Raw genomic sequence first — 21,576 nt, 5'->3', positions numbered from 1 at the left:
GGCTGTAAGGAGTGTAAAGTGGCAAAAAGCTCACTTCAATTTGACAAAGGAAATCTGCACTCCAAAAATGTTTAGATGACATAAAGGTCACATGAGTTATTAGTAACATGGAAAACAGTCATAAAACATTAGAGAAATAGTTGAGAGGATCACTATTGCAATTTTCAATCTATTTAGAGAAACATCAGATCAAGGTGCCCCTAAAACAAGCGCTAGTGATGTGGCTTCCATCTCCTACAGTGCAGAGTTAGTATAATTTCATTTGGTAAAAATTTGGAAAAACAATTCACACATTAACACAAGATAAACATTAAGTCTGACTTGAAAGTTTTAACACTGATAGGTTCTGGATAGTGTTTTGGAATCCAAACACCTTTTATATTTCTACAAAAGGTAAAATCCAAGAATCAAGATAAATCCTATTGTCATCCACTCTTATTTTACTTGTTTCCATAATTCGTAGAAGAACAGAAAAAAACAACAATAGCTGGAAGCATGCATAATGTTATAAAATCATGCTCTAACTGGGTAAATACAGCAGAATGTGGAAAAAAGCATGGGAAAGTCCCGCTATATAGACTGAATGAAGGTTAAAGCTTCTTTTGGTTGCTAGCAAAGCTATCGATGTATATTTAAGAAAGCAAATCTTCTGGTTGCATTTCATGAAGTAGTAAGCCAGCCAAAATATCTGGTATAAAGATGTCCTATAAGCAACAGATGCTTGAGATTTTAGCAGCAATGGCAAGTTACATTCCAGCAAAGAATTCTGAATAGTTCCTACATGATTTATCATGAACCACATTAAGATGTTTAAGAAATCACATTAGATTGCCAAGAAAAGGAGTAAGAATGCAATTAAGAGATTTTTGGGGCTAAAAATAGCCACACTATATCTGCTGACGCAGTTAACATTTGTGTATGAAATAATTAAGCAATAAGGTAGCAATGGAAACATGCATACTATAAGTCAGGAGTTTAAGGGGTCAAGGATGCAGGACAGCTTAATACGCCTATGCTGTTCTTCGCAAACATTTGCTTCTTGTGAAGGTTTAGGAAAAAGGTTAAAACTTAAGAAATAAAAGAGGATAGTAGTTTGATGAAGAGAAATGGAACTAATAGCATAATAGCTGGAAAAGTTGAAAAGAATGATGTTATGTAGGGATAACAAAATTAGTCCATATTCTTTATTGATCACCATGCTTTCATACCAACAGGATTAAAGAACACTGATGCAGGTACAGAGTTATTTTATTTCATCTATAAGTAGCTGCTACAAGCTCAAAAGATGTTTAGAATTCAGACATTTTTTATACCGTGTTGTTGCAGGCTAAGAATACCCTTGCTAACATGTTTGACCGATACCAGTTCTTTTTAAACCAGCCCCTACACTGTCAGCTCTTAAACCAGCCTGTGTTACCTCTTCTTTGCACCTTCCTTCAGGTACTTATATACATTGACAAGATTCCCCCGAGCCTTCTCTTCTCCATGCTGAGCAGTCCCAACTCTCTCACACTCTCCTCGTAGGAGAGGTGCTACAGTCCCTTGATCATTTTATCTTCTTAGCCCTCTGTTGTGCTCTTCCCAGTTTGTCAAGGTCTCTCTTGTACTGGGGGGGTGGGAGGGTGGGAACAGAATTGGACACAGAAAGGTGTCCAGGTGCACCTTCAACTATGCTGAGTAGAGCAGAAGGATCACCTCTCTTGACCTGCCAGCAATAGGCAATACTTTGCCTAATACAGCCCAAAATACCATTAGCCTCCTTAGCAGCAAGGGCACATTGCTGACTCATGTTCAGCCTGGTGTCCAACAGGACCACCAGATCCTTTTCTGAAGAGCTGCTTTCCAACAGGGTGACCCCCAGCAAGTACTGGTGCCTGGGATTGCTCCTTCCCAGGTGCAGGTCTTTGCACTTCTTGTTGATCTTCCTGAGATTCTTGTTTCCCAAGATACTGTATTTAAAGAAATATTTCTACTTTGGGACCTGGCAAGTGTAATCTACTGGCCAGACAATAAACAATATTTTTCAGAAAATATTAAATCACTGGTTCATCACCATCTTTTGATTTTTGAAAATGGTTAAGATTGAAGCCAAAACGCATCAGAGGTGTGGTAGGCTAAGGCTGAGTGCATCTTTAACATTGGTTTGTAAGCATTGATGGACAACTTCAGGAAAAATCTTCTCTGTGAAACTTCCCTGTATCAAATTTAACATTTGAAGTGAACTGTTTATACTATTTTATTTACAGTATTTGATTCTAATATTTTTATTTAAACAGATGATATAATGCTTTTTAAACCTAAATTATGACAGGGTTAGTTTATTCAAAAGAATTGAGAAAGTGGATTACAAATGTAAAACAATTTCCAGTCTAGAAAAATTCCTAGGAATTATTTTTATGAAAAATATCCAAAATACAAGTTAATGTTAGTTACTTAAAAATACTGTTTACAGTCCAAAGTATTTGCATTTTTAAGAGTTAAATGCATAACCATTGATTAGAATCAGCAATAGAAAGCAAAGATGAAACAAAAATTTAAGGTGAATACTGATCTAAATCACTCTTCAGAATTTTTCAGAAATACTAAATGCAAGCCCTTATAGCTTTCTATATATACACACAAAGATAAGGCTACTTTATAATGAATTTCTATTATCAAGTCATCTGCAAAGCTGAAGGAAATTGTCTATCAGACCAAATATGAATAGATGTAACAGATAAACCTCTGGCAAATTCTTAAGGTATTGGTCATCACAACTCTGTAATAGTAATACTTATTATTTATAAGCAGAACTAGCACAGTACTTATATAGCAAGAAAATCCACATTTTGTGAAACTGAAAGTATAGGCATCTGAAAGAAGGAGCTCTCATTCTACAACAGACTAGAGCTACAAAAGAACACTGTGATGGTTTCTACAGGACAAGCATGGTTTCTACAGGACAAGCAAGGAAGAAAAAAATGTTGCTGTTGCACAGGCATTTGATGATTATTAATAAAATAGTCTCCTAGACCCTCCAGAGCTCACTAAATGGGAAACCATGTAAAACCAACGCTCACTTTCCAACATTAACAGCATTATATTTTCTAGGGCTTCTTTTTTCCCTTACCGTATCACACAGACAGCTAGCCAGTATCTTAAAATTTTACTTGACAGCCTGGACAATGAATGTGACAGATATTCTGCTATTCAACATCTTTCTGATACGCAAGAAAGCGTGTGCATATATGAAGTTATTATCAACAGCAAATATAGGGTAAAATCTTAGGAGACATTTTCCAGTGTTCAGAGGCTTTAAAAAAGTTCTGTATTTTTAAGGCAGAAGAACAAAATCGTAACAATAAAACTTGTAAAAGAAAATTGTCTGGAATTTACAAAGCTCTTCTTGAAAAAAAAAAAATGTGTAAATGTGGAGCAAGATATTTATTTTCAGAAGATAAGAAAAGAGGCCAAAATGCCATATCTATACAATATCCCCAAATATTTTTATATTTAGTTTTATATTTGGCTGAAGTCAGTGCTTTCAGTTGCTCATTAATATTTCCTTTTTCCCTTTTTTCTTCTTTCCATATTACACTTACCTTTTAGTTTCTTTTTTTTTTTGCTTTATTGCTGAAGCAAGCCAGTGGCCTAACAACATTATTTTTCATTTGATATTTAAAGACAAATTGTGAAGAATACATAAAATGATTTACGTAGTACTAAAGAAAACAACCTTTGTCTTCTAATGTTGTCATATCCTGTCTAATCAAAGCGTATCAGAATTGCTCTCTAAAAAATACAAAATAGTATCATATAGATATGTCCACCTCTCATAATAAATAATTTAACTGAATGCTTTAAGGGAGTTAAAAAAATGAACAAAAGAAAACAACTGATCTTAAATATACTGTAGTCATGGCTCTAAAAATTTTTGAGCACTCCCTGGTGCATAATGTCTACATTCACTTCTCTAGCTTTGCACAGCAAGTGCAGCACATGCACGTATTCCAGGCCAAAACTCAGTAAAATTCTAGAATAAAATTCTCAGAACTTTAATGTTAATATTGATTAAATACATGCGTGTAATCTCTTACACATACGGATTACACTGATATTTCTAAAATACCGGTCAGCCTGCTTTAGCCTAGAATGACTTTCTTATATGTAAGAACATTTAATCTGATATATTGTTATGCAATGCTGGAATTCAAAAAATACTTCATGCCAAACAGAAAAAGAAAGGATTTCAGGCTCTTAAAGCCTATTTAAAAATTATTATTTCTGCCTTTTCTTAGATTTCCAGTAAAGGTATCATTGATAAAACATTCTACAAGTGCTACTTACATTAGCAGAAAATGTAGTTTTTTACTTTTCCAGGAAGTGCGAATATAACACATGGCCAGAATATTAACTACACACCCAGGAAACTTGTCATTAACATGTAAGCTTAACAGCTGGAGCACAAATAAAACAATGTCATATCATCGGTTTATATGCAACAGCTGATTTGGATTGGGGCTAGAAGATTCATGGATCATTAAATTAGAGCAACATGCATGTCTGGAAAAAAAAGGTTTTTTTTTTGTTTTAAAATTTTCCAGGCTTTTCTACTCCGTTTTCAAATAACTTCCATTAGTGAGCTTCCATTGAGACAGAAAGATAGTAACACTAAAATAATCCTATTAACTTGAGACTGTAAAGACTAATTGTCTATAGTTGGTTTAGCAGAAACAAATCTCCCATTTGAATCTCCTCATTAAACCTTGCCCCATCTGTTATAATTCATGCCTTCTTTTCTATTCAGGGAATAATCATTAAAGCATAAAGCAAATTCTTCACAGCATTAATTTGTTAGAATGATCAACATGATGCTTCATGTATTTGAGTTACTTAAGAAAATGTTTAAGAACTTATGTAAGTGTATTCATCTGTAATTAATTTTTGTAGGCAGTTTATATTAAGAACCTTGCTCCAAATTGGTGTTTTAAATACATAATTTTAGCGCATAAAAGAACAAATAACTGTATCCATTTTGAACAGTTTTTGCTAAATTAAAATTTATTGTTTTAGTTCAAAAATATCCAGACATGAAGGTCTTGTGAAGTTTCCCACTTTCGTTCATTGTTTCTTTATAGTGACATCCCATTATTATACTCAGCTATGTTATAAGACCTAAGCCCATGAAGAAAATACAAACTTGTTGAAAATTAACTTCATGGAAGTTGTATGGAATTTACATTTAATTTAATTATAGGCCACAGGGGCCTGAAAAACTTATCTCTTTATTTTAAAATTGTATGAAAACCTTTAGGATATTTTCTGTATGCTTTTATACTGATAAATTTAGTGTTTGGAGACTGAGGAGGAAAATATCATTTCTTATCTGGCCTGTCCTCTCAGGCTCTCTGCCAACACCACTAAAAAAATCTGCAGCAGTTGAAAACTGGATGAGTAGAAACATGTGACTAATGTGCCATTAGTCAGAGATTAAGTGACAGAAAGAAATCACTCTTCTATACATATTTCCACATCCTCTGAAATTAAAATCTTCTGCAAAAAGTGTCAGTACCCCCCATATGTGTATTAAAAAAAAGAAAAATCAGAAATAATTAGTCCATCTTATCTATCCATCCTTACAATTACTTCACCAAGACAAATAATTTCAAAAATATCCCCGTCAATGAAGTTGTGTCTAGAACAAATTTACTTCCATCTAATACTAAACCAGACTGTAACTCCTTGATTAATTTGAGACAAAGTCAACAGCTTATTTTTCTTTGAACTCAGGAACTAAGAAGTACTGATCACTTTGTGAAAAAACTCTTGGTAAAGTAAATAAAAACACTGTAAACTATTTGATGCTATATTGCTTCTGAAAAAGCAATTTAAAAAAAAGGAAAATAACAAAAATAGCTACTAAATAGAAGCTGGAATATTGTGTCAGACCTTGTTAATAGTATTGCATCAAAACCACAGACTTCCAGATGTTTTTTTAATAAGCCTATATTTAATGAGGGTAAATAACCTGCATGTTCTTAAACTAAAACAATGTAGATAGGTACATGCAAGTAGAAAAAGCATCATGATTTCATATTTTCGTTATACTGATTTGGTACAGTGATTGTCATCAAAGAAATAAAAACACAAATACCAGAGACTTCACCCTGTTTTAGTACATGCAGCAAGGTATAGAGTCACGGATATCATAGTCAATAATGTTTCCTCTAGTCACAGAGGAGAGGAGAATCATTTGGCTAGCAAATGTACCAATGGTATGACTTAAAGGCAAGGACTTGATTATTTTTCTTTGTAACTGATGACATATGCACTTTTTTTTCTTTTCTTTGTTGAGGAAAAAAAGAAACTAAACAATATCTAATAGTCTGCCTTCCATTATTTTTGACATTAGGGAAAAAAAACTGTATTCCTTAAGAATGCTTAGAAGCGTTTGAGGAACACTTTTCTAGACAAGATTTGAACTGGAGTTATAGAACCAGAGATTTCTAATGCAGGATAGTAAATCTGCACTTTAAAAGCCTCCATAGTAGCACACAATAGCACCTAACACCATCTATAGTAGACAAGTCTTTCACACGCACGAAGTGTCCTACAACTATACTCCACTATGACCCAGTTGTTTTCCTATGCAACAAAGTTGTTTTAGTTGCACAACAACTATCACTACACTAAATGATTTTGCCTGGTTTCTTTTCTACTAGACCAAATCTCAAACGACTTACCATTGGAGTCATGAGTAATTTAGACTAACATGAAAAAGGTCGCTATGGAGTTGGAGTTGATTTCATTATAAAGAAGTGTTAGTTTAGTTTGTTCTCACTTATTTTAGAGATTATTCCAATTCCTGCAAAATACTATTCATGATAACCACAGCAACTACCATAATAGTAAGAGAAAAACTCCCACCTCAGTAGTTTAAAGAACTCCAAAATTAAAACAGTTGGGCCTTAAATGTGCACCTAAACATCTAAACAAAGATGGGTTGAATTTTGCCCTAGCTTCAGTAAGTTTTGAAGCTATGCCCTTTATTAGAAAGGCAGTCACTTTATTTATATGTCTGATGATAGATTTAGGAGCCTAATTATAGACATTGAGATTTAGGTTTTGGCAACACACACTGCAACTAGACAAGCTGACTAAAAAAATCTGTATTATGGGGAAATAAACTTTATAAACAGTTTAGATTATGTAAATCTTTACTGCATAAAATATGAAATGCAATTCCTGCTAATGCAACATTACTAAATTATAGGACAGAATGCTATCACCTTATATAACCAAGGGTCAAATAAAAAAAAAGTGACTTCATTAAAATATCCCACTTCAATCTATAATTTTTAGTACATGAAATGACAGGTATGGACTAAATTGATAAAGAGGCACTGGTTCTGGAAACATTTCTATATTTACTGACAAAACTAGTATTAGATACTAGCAAAGTGATGTATCATGCCTGAAATTGGTCTCTGGAAATTTCTAGTTCCTTGAGAATAACTTTTCAAAGCTAAATTTTAGTAGGCTTTCATCTGTACAACCAATCTGTGAAACTTACAAAAATAGACATCCATTTAGTTCCCTAGTTCAGAATACATGTACTCTACTAAGCAGCAAAAGCCTTATAAATAATTAAAAGAGAGAGGGAGAGAGTGAGAAAAAGAAAAGATAAACTTACCCGAAGCCCCTGTCTCATGCATTTTTTCTTCACGTTTGCTGTCTGATTTACAACCACTTTTTTCATCTGCTTCATCATCACCCCACCAGGCTGGCTGTCCATACAAAGGTGTACCCCGAGGCATGGCAGAAAGATCTATAAAATAACAGCCCACAGCAGAGGAAATTGCTTTTCTGTTTAGTTTTGGTATTTAGGTTCAAGCAACAAGAAGAGAGAGTGATTTGCCAGGATCATTTCTCCTGGAAGCTGAATTGAATTGGTTGCATGCAACCAACTTAGAGGCTGGATAAGTGATCTGAGTTCTAAATATAAAAGCTTACTAATGACCTGATCAAAACTTCTGGCACAAACATTTTTGCAAAGGCAGCTGACATCTCTTATTGTTACCCTGATGTCTGCAAACACTATTTTCTGCATTCAGTTTGGAGTCATCAGTACAGCAGTACATTCCTAAAAGCTGTTCATTGCCATTTCTATGAGAAGAGTCTCACTTTTACCCACATTGACCTTTTGTTGAAATCTGAACTCACAGCATGAAAAAAATGGTCAAATTTTGCAGTGCTGCCAAGGTTCCAAATCACTGACAGCTACTACAGAGTGCTGAAAGTTACCTAGTGTAAAACATTAGTGAGCACAATTTAAAAATAAAACAGAAAACAAACAAACAGAAGACAAACTGCCCTGCAATAAAATTGTTTGTTATATAGGATACATAATCATGATTAAACACACTTAAACACAAAGGTTAAGTAAGAAAAACACTAGCATAATTAAGATTTGTACCTTCATGATAAGTTGACTGTATTAGTTTTGATTTGAACTCCTGACAGGATATTCACTCTATTGAGATTTAGCTATTTCAGTATCATACAGATGTACTGAGGATACTTTAAGAAGTCCTTATATAAAAGAACGTGATCTGTTCAAATCCATCTTAGTCGTTGTCCATTGCTTTGTCTGTCATGAATTTCGTCATTTTTATTCAACAATTATATATAATTCCATAGCCATGCCAAACAGCAGCATGATTTGAAGATATTAACTACTTTAAAACAAAACAATAACAAAAAAATACTTTAGTTAATACTCAATTATTTTTAAAAACTTGGTGGCTGATGCTTGTGCATTGAATTAGCAATAGGAAACAGCTTTGCATACAGCCAACAGTGAGAGAGTCAATCCCCAAAATGCTTATGAGTTGCAGTCAAATATAAAACTCTATCATTAACTTTTACTGTTATTTTTGGAACAGTAAAGAGAAAGTGAAGCTGAGAAGAAAGCCCACTGTGCTACACTATAAAAATTTAAGAGGACCTTAAAAAAAGCAATATTAAATAGGAATACTAAGTTATTGGATAGACTTTATGTATCCTTAATAGGATGTCAGATTAGCCAAAAGTTAGTTATACCACTGAGTCCCATAGGTGGCGGAGAGAATTACTTGAAGTAAGCCTTCCAGAAGAATGGATTAAACCTAAACAATGCTGTAACTGCCTTGAATTAAGAAGTCAGACCTAGTCAGAATCATATTAAAAGCACAACAATACACAATTCTTTTCTCATTCTTGTGGTTATCTCCTGTAGTAGCTTGTAACACAGCAAGCAATTATGATCAGATAATCCTAAAACGAACAATAAACTTTGTTGTGTGGCTTGCTTAACATTAAGACATCTGTGGCAAAGCCACCATGACACAATACATAAATATTAAACATACATAAAGATGATGTAGAAACAAGATAGAAACTAGTTTCCACCATTTTTGTACCACAATAGAATGCTTAAATTCCATCCTAGCATCTAAAAACATATGCTAATATCTATTAAAAAAAAAAAAAAGGTTAAAAAAAACAGAAAATAAATCAAAAGAAGGGAAACATTTGGGAATAGTGGTGAAAAAACGTACAAACTGTTCCTATAGGAGCATTTTTCAATTCAACTGCAAAAAAAAACATCACTTTACTGCCATCACTACTGGAAATTTCTGATTCTTGGGAAAAGAAATACAAAGATCTGATAAATGCTGCTTAAAAAGAATTTAAAAATTTAAATTTAAATTTAAAATTTAAAAAGCTTTCTTAACATGCAAATGCTCTGAAAGAAGGCAGAAATTAAATTTAGAAAGTTATTAATTATTCTTATAATACATTTAATATTTCACATGTGATGTTTCTACATCTAATTGAACAGTTTCAAAGGCACCCCAACAAAGCAAACAAATAACCTTTCAAAGTTTACATTCTTTTGCCGCCAAAATGCACCTTACCTATTGATTTCTCTTCAGATTTCAGTGCTTCAGTAGTTTTGTTGTGCACTTCATTTGTGGAGTCTGTTCCTTTGGACTCTGAAGTTTTGGAGCTGGTTTGCTTTGACCCTTCTGCCTCTGAAGATTTTTGGGATAACTGGAGTTGGCTCGTAAATTTTTCATGCTATGTAACATTAAATAAATAAATGAATTATCTCAAAGAATGCAAAAACTTTTACCAGTAACTATGTAATGACAGAAAAACATCTAGGAATGGTCCATTATTACCTTAAGTGCTTCTTCAGGGACTCTCATCTCTCCTCTGACAACAGTAAAAAGATTAGTATGTAGGAAATGCTAAGGAAAACGCTCAACTTACAAGACAACTTTCTGGAAAGGCAATAGTTCTGTAGTCTATTCTGCCATTACAATAGTGACAATTGTTTTACGAATCTATTACTGTACAGACTAGAATGTATAATAATACTTGTGAAAGCAAATGCACATTATTTACTATTTGTAAATAGAACATTGAATAGATACCTTAATGTTGCAATCATGTAAGTTCTCTTTGTTTTCATTTGGTAGTTTGCTGAATAATTACTTGTAATCTTTACAACTTGCATACAATTTCCTACAATACAAGAATTTTCTTATTTGCCTCAAAGTAATGTTTCTTTGCAACACAAAAGTTACACGTTAAGAATGTTACAGCAATAGATATACAGAGGTTTTAAATAGTAATTGGAAATCAAGGTTTCTTTTTGTTAAGAAACAATGACATGTACTTTATCAATACTTCTGACCAAGACATAGTATTCCAAAACCTGCAATTTTCTCGTAAAGAAACAGGTATTTCAAAGTTGCTTCTCTATTAGTATGAGAACCTTTCATTTAATGTAAATATACTTTTCAGCAAGAAAAGCATGTCAGCACATTGTGCATTTTTGATGACAAGGATATCATATCCAAATCTCAGCTTATCTTCTAACTTCAGAGTGATATATGTCTGTTCTGGAATCCTCACATCATTCACAAATGTCTATAGAAATAAATGAAGACAGATAACGTTAAATTGAAGAAAAGGTCACTAAACTAATTTTATAAGAAAGTTTTCAGCATTACAAATCTTCTACCGGTGATTCACTGGGCAATGTTACCTCAAATTAGCATCTAACATCATTATTTTTCTCGTAGATTGCATTTTCAATCTCAATTAGCTGTCAGAATTGACATACCATTACATTTGTGCAACATTTCACATTATATACATAAGCTCTGAGGTAGTTTATCATTTCTAAACATTGTCAAAAGACGTAATGGAAAACAAACATGGACCAAGTTACTGCATCCAAATAATTCCACATACCAGTGACAAATAACTCAATGTACTGCGACTCCTGAACAGCAACAGGCATAACAACACTTGTAAGCAGAAATAATTATTTTGCTGCTAGCTGTTAGAACAGGGCAAATTCCACGGTCTTAAAAATGTCTTTTGAAAATCCAGTTGTTGTACCAAAACTAATCCTCCCTTCCTTCAAATCACTGTTGGAAACAGCAGGAGAAATCAGACAAGCTTTCAGGGATGTGAAGAAGGATTTATGTACCTGAAAGTTTGCCTAATTTCACCAGCCACATCAGTTGGCTGTTAGAGGTCGTACAGAACAATTCAGACCTCGCAATCTGTGTGGTTAGCAATCTTAATGGCAACAAATAACAAGAAGCTTACAAAAAGATACTGGTATAAACTTCCAGAGAACACCTGAGATGTAGACAACAGCTAATTACAGAAGCAGCAAGGAAGAGGAATAATACATGTTCAAGTCAAAATGGATCTCAGAAAGGTAATTTGGAAGATTTGGCAAACAATAACCATTTTCAAAAGGAAAAAAAGACATTAAACTTAACTCTGGAACTCAGGTCCTTGAAGAATCCGTCCACCATATGAGCCGAGAAAAAGCTTCTGCACAGCATCTTGCCTCAAACTATTCCTCAAGGCTGAATTCAAATCTGCACTGAGGAGCTAAAACTTACACTCTAAGCTCCTCTCCCCTATGTCCTCCCCGGGCTTTCTTGAAATCTTCCTTCTCCTTTTACCTTAAAAGAATGTAGCATCTGGACATACAACAATACATCTTCCCCATACGAAATATGACTAACCAGTTACATATGACCAGTCTCTTGTTTCTTGGTTTATTTCCCTCATCCTCTTTTCAAATCATTAAAAAGCCTTCATTTAGGACAAATTAAGGGCAAATAAAATATTTATGGTTCAGCTGGATGAGTCTGTTGCATTATTTTATGAATTATTTATCAGTATTATTTTCTGTACCTTAAAAAAAATACAGATTCTTGTTCATTTCTACTTTTTAGAACAACTAAACATTAATTCTACAGATAGGAAATTAAGCATTCAGAGAAAGCTTTGCTGAAACTATTGTTTTGTGCCACTTTTAGGGACTCTAAATACCACAACCATGCAGGATCATTCTATTTTAAACTTGCAAATTCTACAACAGCATGTACATGTTTTTAAGGACTGGAGCAGCTCAAGACTGGCATCTTTAAAGCACTTTAAAGTTCGGAGCACACACAAAAAATAAAACTTTAACAGATAAGCAAGCAAAGTATCTGAAACTTTAAACACTTGTTTTGTTCATCTACGTTGAGTATTAGATGAAATCTCTAAGGATAGAAATTATGCACTCCCCTAAAATAATAAAGGGGTCTTCTGTTTTGTTCTTTTTCTAAATAAAAATAATGTTTATCTCATTTATAAAATTGACGTAGGTATCTTTCACAAGAAATAAGAATTACAGGTACAACTATTTACCGGTTAGTAAGCCTGAAACTTAAGAGCAGTATTTAATGCATATTTATTCTACTTCAACATTATGAGAGTCCAGAGCAAAAACCCATGCCAAGAATATCCTCGAGATAGCCTGAATCTCAGTAAATTACCAAAATTCAGACTGCTTTGAGGACACGCAAAGGAGAAAATACAGTTTGGATTCCTTTGATATTGGTGAAATAATTATTTTATATTAGAAACTATACAAATTTTCCTCAGAAAAGATAAATTCATCCATCTTTTTAGTATGAAATAAAAAGATAAGCAAGAATGAGCTGTAGAATTACTTGTTTTTTGGAAATAAAGCATTATGTGAATCTGATAAAATTTTTCTTTTGCTTTATTTTCAAATCTAGATGTACAAAGTCCAGAATGAAGACTTATCTCCTTTTCCCTGAACTGAGCGTGAATTAGCCACACAGATATGACTGTTCAGGTACTAGGGCATCAACTGCAATCCCAGTCCCTCTTGTGATAGTGTACTGGGCTCACTAAGCTCAAAAGAAAAAGTCTTATGCATTGGCAGTGGCCTTCTCCCCTTAACCCTCAAATTACCTTTAGTGGCTAAAGAGCATTACACCAGAAATGTTCTTGAAGGAAATCAAACTAATTGCAGAGACCCAAAATAAACGTTTGTTCTTGATGAAGGAAGATAAGAACGGGTGGAAACCAACAAAGCAAAAGCAGGACCCTTTCTTCCACAGTACTGCAAGAACACTTGCAGTACTTTTTGAAGAAAGTAGGCCTCAGGCCTACATTAAAGGGAGAGCTTATCTGTCGATACCCATATTACCTCCTAATTACCTACCTAACTCAATTTAAATGCTGTTTTCAAGGAATAGTAAAATTCTGAAGGAACTGTTCTTGTTGGTTGAGTTTTGTTTTTAAACTAAAGAGAACAAAAATGCTGAGTCTTCAGAGAAACCATAGGCTTCCTTACATACCATGTCCTTGTAGACTCATGTATGCTTCTATCTCACTTTTATGAAACAACAAATCACAGAAAAGGTAAGGTTTGAAGGGACCTCTAGAGGTCACCTGGCCACACAAATTTGTGTACACATGACATTAAAAATCAAAGTGCCTTTATAAAAAACTACAAGTCGGTTCTCAGCTCCAGCAGATAAATGGTTCTCCTACAACTTGCTTTGAACTTTTCCCCTTGCAGTCTCCAAAATACTTGGAAGAGAGGCATAAGAAAATTACTTGAATCGTTATTAGAAAACCTGGTAGAGTAAACCACCTTCTTTTTGAGACCAAATATAACATTATTTCCCAAGGGTGATGGCTGCATTTCAAACAACTCTAAAAAAAAAAAAACAACAACAAAACAGATGTGCACTCACATGTACACAATTGGCCTAGAAACTGGATCCCAGAACTTCCATAAAGATACTGAGGAATAAGACAGAGGAGTAAGAAAAACCTCCTCCTACAATTTTGAGACACTTGACCACAAACTAGCGGCTCTCTGTGTTATGTCCTTCACCAGAAACCGACAAAAGCACAAAAATACACTGCCACTCTTCAATGGCAACTGAGTAAAAAAAGTGTCTGAAGAACCTGGACCCTCAGATACCAGACACAATTTAAAACATTTCACACAGACTAGTGAAGAAACGAGCATCCCTCAAACAAGTAAAGATGACCTTTGAAAACATCAGTTGCAATGCTAAAAAAGTTATCTGTCAAGATTATGAGCAACACTATGTTACAGAATTGGTGACCATGGAGAAAAACTGACACTCAACAATGTTGATTTTAAATTTCTTCAAAGATTAAAGAACTTACACACCTTACAAAAGGTAAGACAGGTAGAGGAAGGAATGGAGCAGAGTAACATGCACATATATCCTGGAAACATTAAAAAGGAGAATGAAAAAGAAGGCTGAATGTCTTGAAAAGCCGAATGTCCCTTTACTACAGATTTCATAGAAAAAAAAGCAATAGTATAGTAAGCACACAAAAAAGGGAGTCATATTTTGGAATGTCTTATTTGTGTTACAGTAACAAGAAAGCTTATATTGAGAACTCCTCTTTGGAGAATTCAGCTACCATTTTCTCCAGGAAGTCATCAACAAAGTCTGCCAAAACCAGGTCAGATGTTACAGCCTCAGTGTAAGAAGCAAGCTTTCTCACTAATTTATCTGCTTTATTTATGTTATCTAATTTATCACAGATACTATTAGATTTAGTAGCTCTCTCCCTGATCCCCACACCAGAAACTATTTTCCAAAGGTGACTTAAAAACAGCCTTTACACACAGAAGCTGGCTGAATTATGCTATGAGATAGTCACAGAAAGATAACCATCCAAAAATTTAAAGTTAAAATCAAGATCATTGGTCTGAAGGCATGTGCTGGATTTTTGGGGTTCTGCTTGCTTCCTGTCTCTGCCCCTTCCCTTGCCCAATTTATGCTTTGCCATTTTGAATGCCAGTTAAAGCCTTGTATTGCTGTATGACAATACACATAGTAAATACAGTCAACACAAACTTTTAACTGGACTAAAAGAACCATTGCCTAGTTAGTAGTTCATTGCAGGGTACAGAGGCATTGCATATACTGTTCTACTACACAATTTGACTGAAGTATGGTGTTAGAAAATTGTATGTTTCCTCTTCAGACTTGAAACCAAATAGGTGGAGGTATGTAAGAAAAAGCACAATTGGAAACAGACAGTAAGGGAAGCACTGTGAAGAGGAGGAACAAGGACTGCAATGATACAATTTAATATTCCCCAAACTGTGAGAAGAGCTGCTTTGATGTCTCTGGGTAAACAGCTACTAACTGATACCTCCAACTTGAGAATGAATCAGAGCAAGTGAAGAAAATAACTGAAAGCTGTGTACCATACGTGAAGGAGACAAATGAAGGTCTTAAAAATATAGATAGGTGTATTTTTTATTAAACTCAAGTTTTGTGAGAAGGCAATGAAAATCAGGTATGCCTGTTGACTACAAGAATAACACGGAATTTGGGAATAAAATCAAGTCGCTCGGCAAGAAATTATTATGAGCTGAATTTTGATAATTTCCTTGAAACAGTGTACTGACTTTCAAAATACAGAGGTATACTAAATATTTAAGGAGCAAAGTTCTCTTCTGCTTACAGCTATTCAAATGATATAACCTTTCAGGTTACACTGGTTTCAGATGGAGTTGAGACTCTGACCCTTTGGAAAGCTGAGTTGCCTACACACGTTAAGTTCTGTACCTTAAAATAAAAAAAAACTAATAAAGACAGTCCGAGTATTTATTTTGAAATGCACTTCAAGATGAAACACCAAGCTAAAAATCAATGCTAACAGACAGTAATTTGAGATTCCTTCTTCGTCTTATATATATACATATATATATTTAAAATTTGGCAATGCTTACTGAAATTAATACTTAAGAAGTTACTGATAATAAGTAGGTATCAAAGATGAACTCACAATTTTTGGTACTCTATGCACATTCATGACAAACTGAGAAAGTACCAACCATAACTACCATCTATAAACAGCTCAAAGAAATATCTAAAGGGCTAAAAAAATATGACAAAGCAACTAAGTTTTTAATAATCCATTACAATATTCGAAATGTTTATAAAAGGTGAAGCTTGTCTAGAATTTTGTATATGCAATCCCTAGAAAAGTCTGAAAATGTAAAATAATATGAAACTTCATTTTGCTCATAACTTTGCATTTGTCTTATGTTAGTTTGTAATAACTTGACATTTATACATTATTCATAGAGATTTTGACATAAAGGATACACAGACAGAATATGCAAATATAAAATGTTAAATAAGTTTACATGCAGCTTGGTTTTTGGATACTTAAAATTTGTTTTCACATAGAGTACAGTAACATTCTTTTCTGTGTGAAACAGGATAATGAGCATATGTCAATTTCTTAGGCAGAAATTTTAGAGATTGAAAGGCTTTTTTTTTTTAAAGCATATAATAAATTTAAGATTTTCTGCATTTACGATTTTTAAAAAACAGAAGAGTTAAATATCCCCTTGTATTTTTTTGAGTTTCTTTGTCTTGTCAAGGCCCTCTTATTAAGGTGCTTTGTTCCAGTCCTTTAATTGATGCCCCACAAATTACATTTTCCTTTCAAATGTTCCTTCCATTTGCAAACTTGCATTAAGAAGATATTAATGAACACTTAAGTCATAGTATCCTTGCTATAAAAAAAAAAAAGACTAAGGGAAACTATACATTTCTGATGTTATCTTACCCCATTCAAGCTGCCCAAATCCTTCACCAGGTGTTCATCTGTAGAGGGATCATAGTTAAGTACAGCATGTTGCTTGTCCACACTTCGTGACTAAAATATTAAAAAGAATACAAAATAAAATAATGCATTTCAAAAACAGATCAATATAGCAATGATGGCTATTTCCGAGAGTACTGCAATTATGTTCTTTCCACATGTTTCTTTAAACTTTATACAAAAATATTAGGCCCACACTAACTTGATAGCTAACCATATCCAACGCTGACCCTGGGTGCCCGTAACAGAATCATAAAATTCTGAATAATTATTTTCTTAATGTTTCCTAAATATAGGTCCCATACCTATATGGTAATGAGAAAGACTTTTGTGCTCATTCCTGTCCTAGCACCATCAGCGCCTGTCAGTTCGAAGGATCCCAGGTTATCAGCACATAAGCCAGTTCAAGGCCTTAAGACCTTGCATCCAGGACTCCTAAGGAAATGCTCTCTATTCTCAGAATCCCGTATCATCTCATTCCTTCTCTATCTCTTGTGACTTGCTAGTATTGTTTTCCTTCCTTCAACTTCCTTCCTTATTTTTTCCTTTCCATGCCATCTTTTCATTGCTTTGCTTTCTCCTCATAGAAGTGAATTCTCTCCTCTTCTGCTTACACTTACTATGTTATTTTAGCCAATCTGCTCTACAGTCTTGAGGGGAAGAGAAAGGGTGTCAGAATATAAGGGGGGGGGGGGAAGGACAGACAAAGGAAGAGAGACAGATGAACAACAAGGTCTGTACCAATAAATACACTTCATCAATTAAGCATTCTTAACAGTGGGTGAAGATACACTGCTACAGTTAATTTTATATGGGTTTAGTAACCTTTCCTCAGGTGAAAAAAGCTCAGTAAAATCAAATTCACTGACGTGAGTGTTCTGCTGAACCTACAAAGTCAAGATTATACTTTTCCAAACAAGTGGTACAAGAATGCAAGCATATGAATTAGCCTAACCTAGGTTATAAGAAAAAGAATCTGAACTTTTCCCAATTATTTTATTCAAATATATATTATGCTACTAATCAGTTATTTTATAATCTTTATGTGCCACTTGCTATTAAAAAAAGGTTAAAAAGGAAATGAAACTAAAAAAAAGATCCTTAAAGTTTCACAATATTTTGTCACATATTTGAAATGGTAAGAACGATTACTTGAGTCTGTGGCTTTTAGAGTGGCACCTGAAATTCTGCACATTGTAGCTCTCCTCAGACTTAAGACTATTTGCATATAATTGAACGTGTTTTTATTCTTTACAGATGACCTTTACAAGTCCAAACATTGTGCTAATCTTTGAAATGCCATTTTTCTTTCAGATTTATTACTGTTGCATTCCATTCAAATATAATTCCTACCAAAACTACTCTTTATAAGTTGTGTTGCCCTGGCTGGCAGCTAAACACTACACAGCCGTTTGCTTGCTTGCTCTTTCTACTCCCTCAGTATGGAAGAGAATAGGAAAAGAAAAAAAACAATAAAACACACGGGTTGAGTTAGAGATAGCTTAAGAAGTGTGAAGGAAAGAGGAAGAAGGAAAACAAACAAACCAAAAAAAAATTAAAACCCAACAACAACAACAAATCCAGTGACTCAAAAGCACTAACTCACCACCTCCCTCAAGCAGACTTAGGCGCATCATCCAGTCTGTGAGCAGTGGCTACCCTCCCCAAAACCACCTCTCACCAGTTTTTATTGCTGAGCACATCATTATATGGCACAGAATAACTCTTTGGTTAGTTGGGGTCAGCTGCCCTGGCTGTGTCCCCTCCCACGTTCTTGCGCACTTCTGAGATACTCGTGGAGAAAGGCGGCAGAAAAGAGAAACAGAAAAGGCTTTGACACTGTAAACCTTGTTCAACAGGAGCTAAAACAGGGTCTTATCGGCTGTTTGGGTCACAAATCCAAAGCATACTACCCTAAGGGCTGCAATGAAGAAAACTAACTCCATCCCAGCCAGACTCAGTACAAAGATCTATCAATGACTGAAGACATAATTTTAATCACAGAATAACTGTGCTAAGAGCTGTACACATATAAAGAGGAAAACTCCATCCTTGGTTATAATAAATTTGTAGCTTATATTACTTTTAAATCCAATCCTTACTACTAAAAATGTATTCTCAGAATACAAAAAAAAAGTATTCTTTTCAAATAAATCTATATTATTAGTAATATTGAAGTTATTTATTTTTGTTTCCATCGATATAATTCCCCCATCAAGATCCAAAAGATATTCTAAACATAATGGTGAAAGAAGGAGAAAATGCAGTATTTATCCACAAGAAAGGTGGTATATTGGAGCAGCTAATACAAAGACTGCATACCACGTTTGAATATATTTACAAAATAACACAGTTAAAAGTAAATCTGTATTCCCAGGCCTGAACAAAACTCCTATTAGAAGAATAGTGGTCAGGCATAGATCTGAGGTCTAATTCTATAAAGCACACAACAGAACTGAAATGCTTTTTAATAAGGCTTTTATAACATGCTTTCTGTCAAGAGATTATGAATAAAAGCATTAAATTCCACTTTCTTTATCATGCATTGTCCACATGCTTTGCAGTAAGAGAACAACCAAGTTGTCAGGAGTGGAATGGAAGGTCCTACACAAAGAGCTATACATACAGAACAAGAACACATTATCAGCTTCTCCTTTGGTGGGTTCCTCCCCCTTCAGCAATTGTGGTATCCCAGTCATGTTGGCATGTAGACTTAACAGCAGGCTACAAAGAATATTCTCAAAAAATAGACAGGCCCCTCAATTCTTTTTACTACCTCTAAAGTCAGAGAGCAACTAACATCCATAAATGACTGGATTCTATTTAAAATATTACTCAAAGAGGGAGCTGCTTTTGGAGGTGTTGATGACTGAAGTTTTGTAAAATTAAAGAGTAAATGCTCGAGTGTTAAGCTTTGCTCTAAAGACTTACCAGACAAAGATGTGGACCATTAAAACCTAAGTTATTTACTAATGTGAAAACTGCAAATTCAAATGTACCACATATGCATTGTACGAGGAAAAAGTATCACACATTCTCCAGCTATGGCAAAACTTCAAGAAAATGACATGTAGCAAGGAACTCAGCCTGGGTTTACGTGTATAAAGCTACAAAAATCCTTCCTAGGAGTGTTTTAAATCCTTCATTTAGGTAGCAGAAGGTAGAAAATTATGTCAGGCAAAACTCATTTTGTTAATCTTGATATTTGGTTTCCTGAACTGTTAACTACCTATTGGACAGAGAATTCTTAGTCTTTCCTACTCAGCTAAACTGATCTGCAGTAGTGTATATTAGATACACATTGTCTACAAATCATTTTGTTGGACAAGACCTTGAACAGATCTATGGCTGGCCTGATGCCACAGTGACTTGTAGGCAGCCAATCCAAGTGAATACTAAAGGATTAAAAAGTACAATAAAAATCAGTACTGTGGTAGAGATAGGAATATTAGGAATGACAGATAAAGAAAAAACAGTTAACAAAAAACACTAAGTGCTGAGAAATCACTGTCTTTAAGAAATTGCTTCCACTTTCCCTACCATCTAGGAGAGAATTCTGCCTCTCTAATTTCATACTGAACAAAATTTTACATGTAGAATAACAAAAGTAACAGTCGTTCTCGCAATCAACATAAAAATATTATAATAATGTAACTTCAATAGCATCAAGCAAAAACACATGTATGTGGATTTCAATACAAAGTTTGTAGAAAACTAGTCACTTTCTAGCAAGTTGCAACTCTAATATTCTTCCTGGCATGAAAAACTACTTGGATTAAACAAGGAATAACATTTATTGTTGGGAAGAGGAGGTGTGAACCGGTTTTCTTACATACCTAACTAGACATAAATTATTTGAAGCATATCACTACTTTTACACTATTGCAATATTTACCTTTTTCCAACCTGTGAACAGTGTGGTCATGTAAGGTATAAAATTATTATCTAACTCCCCACCTTAAAAAAGTGGAGATTGTTCTCAGTTTAATGACCTAAACCAGAAAAAGATGCCTACCAGTGATGGATAGGGAAGGAACAAAAGGAGGAAGAAAAGGAGAAAGAAAAGGGACAACATACCACTAACAAGCTAGTGGTAGAATAAAAGTATTTTGTAATTATAATTTCTTGGGTGGGAATTAATGGTATGGGTTTCTTCGTTGTTGCCACCTGGTCTTCCCCCCCCCCCCCCCCCCCCCCCAAACAAATACTTCTCACATAAATTGCCAAGACTCCATACTGACTATTTTTTAAAGAGAAATTAAGAGTATTTTCAACTACTTTATAAGAAGACAAACTATTTCTATCACTAAAACCTTTTGGATAGCTTCTGAGGTTGAGAACCAAATGCCTTTTACCTATAGAAATTGCATTCTCAGTAATGCACATAAAAGTAGGTTTCTAGGCACTTCATTGGCAAGTGAAATTCTAATTTGGCCATTGATGGCTGCATACACAGTTCTTGAGAACAAAGAGTCCACAGGAAAATATTTTACTGAGTGGTTTGGACATGTGAAAGTTTAATCCTCGTAAGAGTTCTACAGT

At 34.3% G+C, this 21,576-nt stretch overlaps 1 protein-coding gene across 15 annotated transcripts in view; it reads right to left on the bottom strand.

Annotated features, from left to right (window-relative positions):
* CEP170 (centrosomal protein 170) overlaps positions 1-21,576 on the bottom strand; it is a 101,482-nt gene that overhangs the window by 57,153 nt on the left and 22,753 nt on the right. For all 15 annotated transcript variants that reach the window (XM_080586754.1, XM_080586753.1, XM_080586755.1 and 12 more), the window contains exons 3-7: positions 16,999-17,088; positions 10,881-10,959; positions 10,206-10,264; positions 9,939-10,101; positions 7,673-7,807 (exon numbers count right to left, since the gene is read on the bottom strand). In XM_080586754.1, the coding sequence (XP_080442880.1) occupies positions 7,673-7,807; positions 9,939-10,101; positions 10,206-10,264; positions 10,881-10,959; positions 16,999-17,088 (526 nt within the window). The remainder of the gene's footprint in view (positions 1-7,672; positions 7,808-9,938; positions 10,102-10,205; positions 10,265-10,880; positions 10,960-16,998; positions 17,089-21,576) is intronic.

The sequence above is a fragment of the Anser brachyrhynchus genome (assembly GCF_964034855.1).
Source record: "Anser brachyrhynchus genome assembly, chromosome: 3".
In the NCBI taxonomy this organism is placed as follows: Eukaryota; Metazoa; Chordata; class Aves; order Anseriformes; family Anatidae; genus Anser; species Anser brachyrhynchus.
This window is presented reverse-complemented; position numbering and strand designations above follow the sequence as displayed.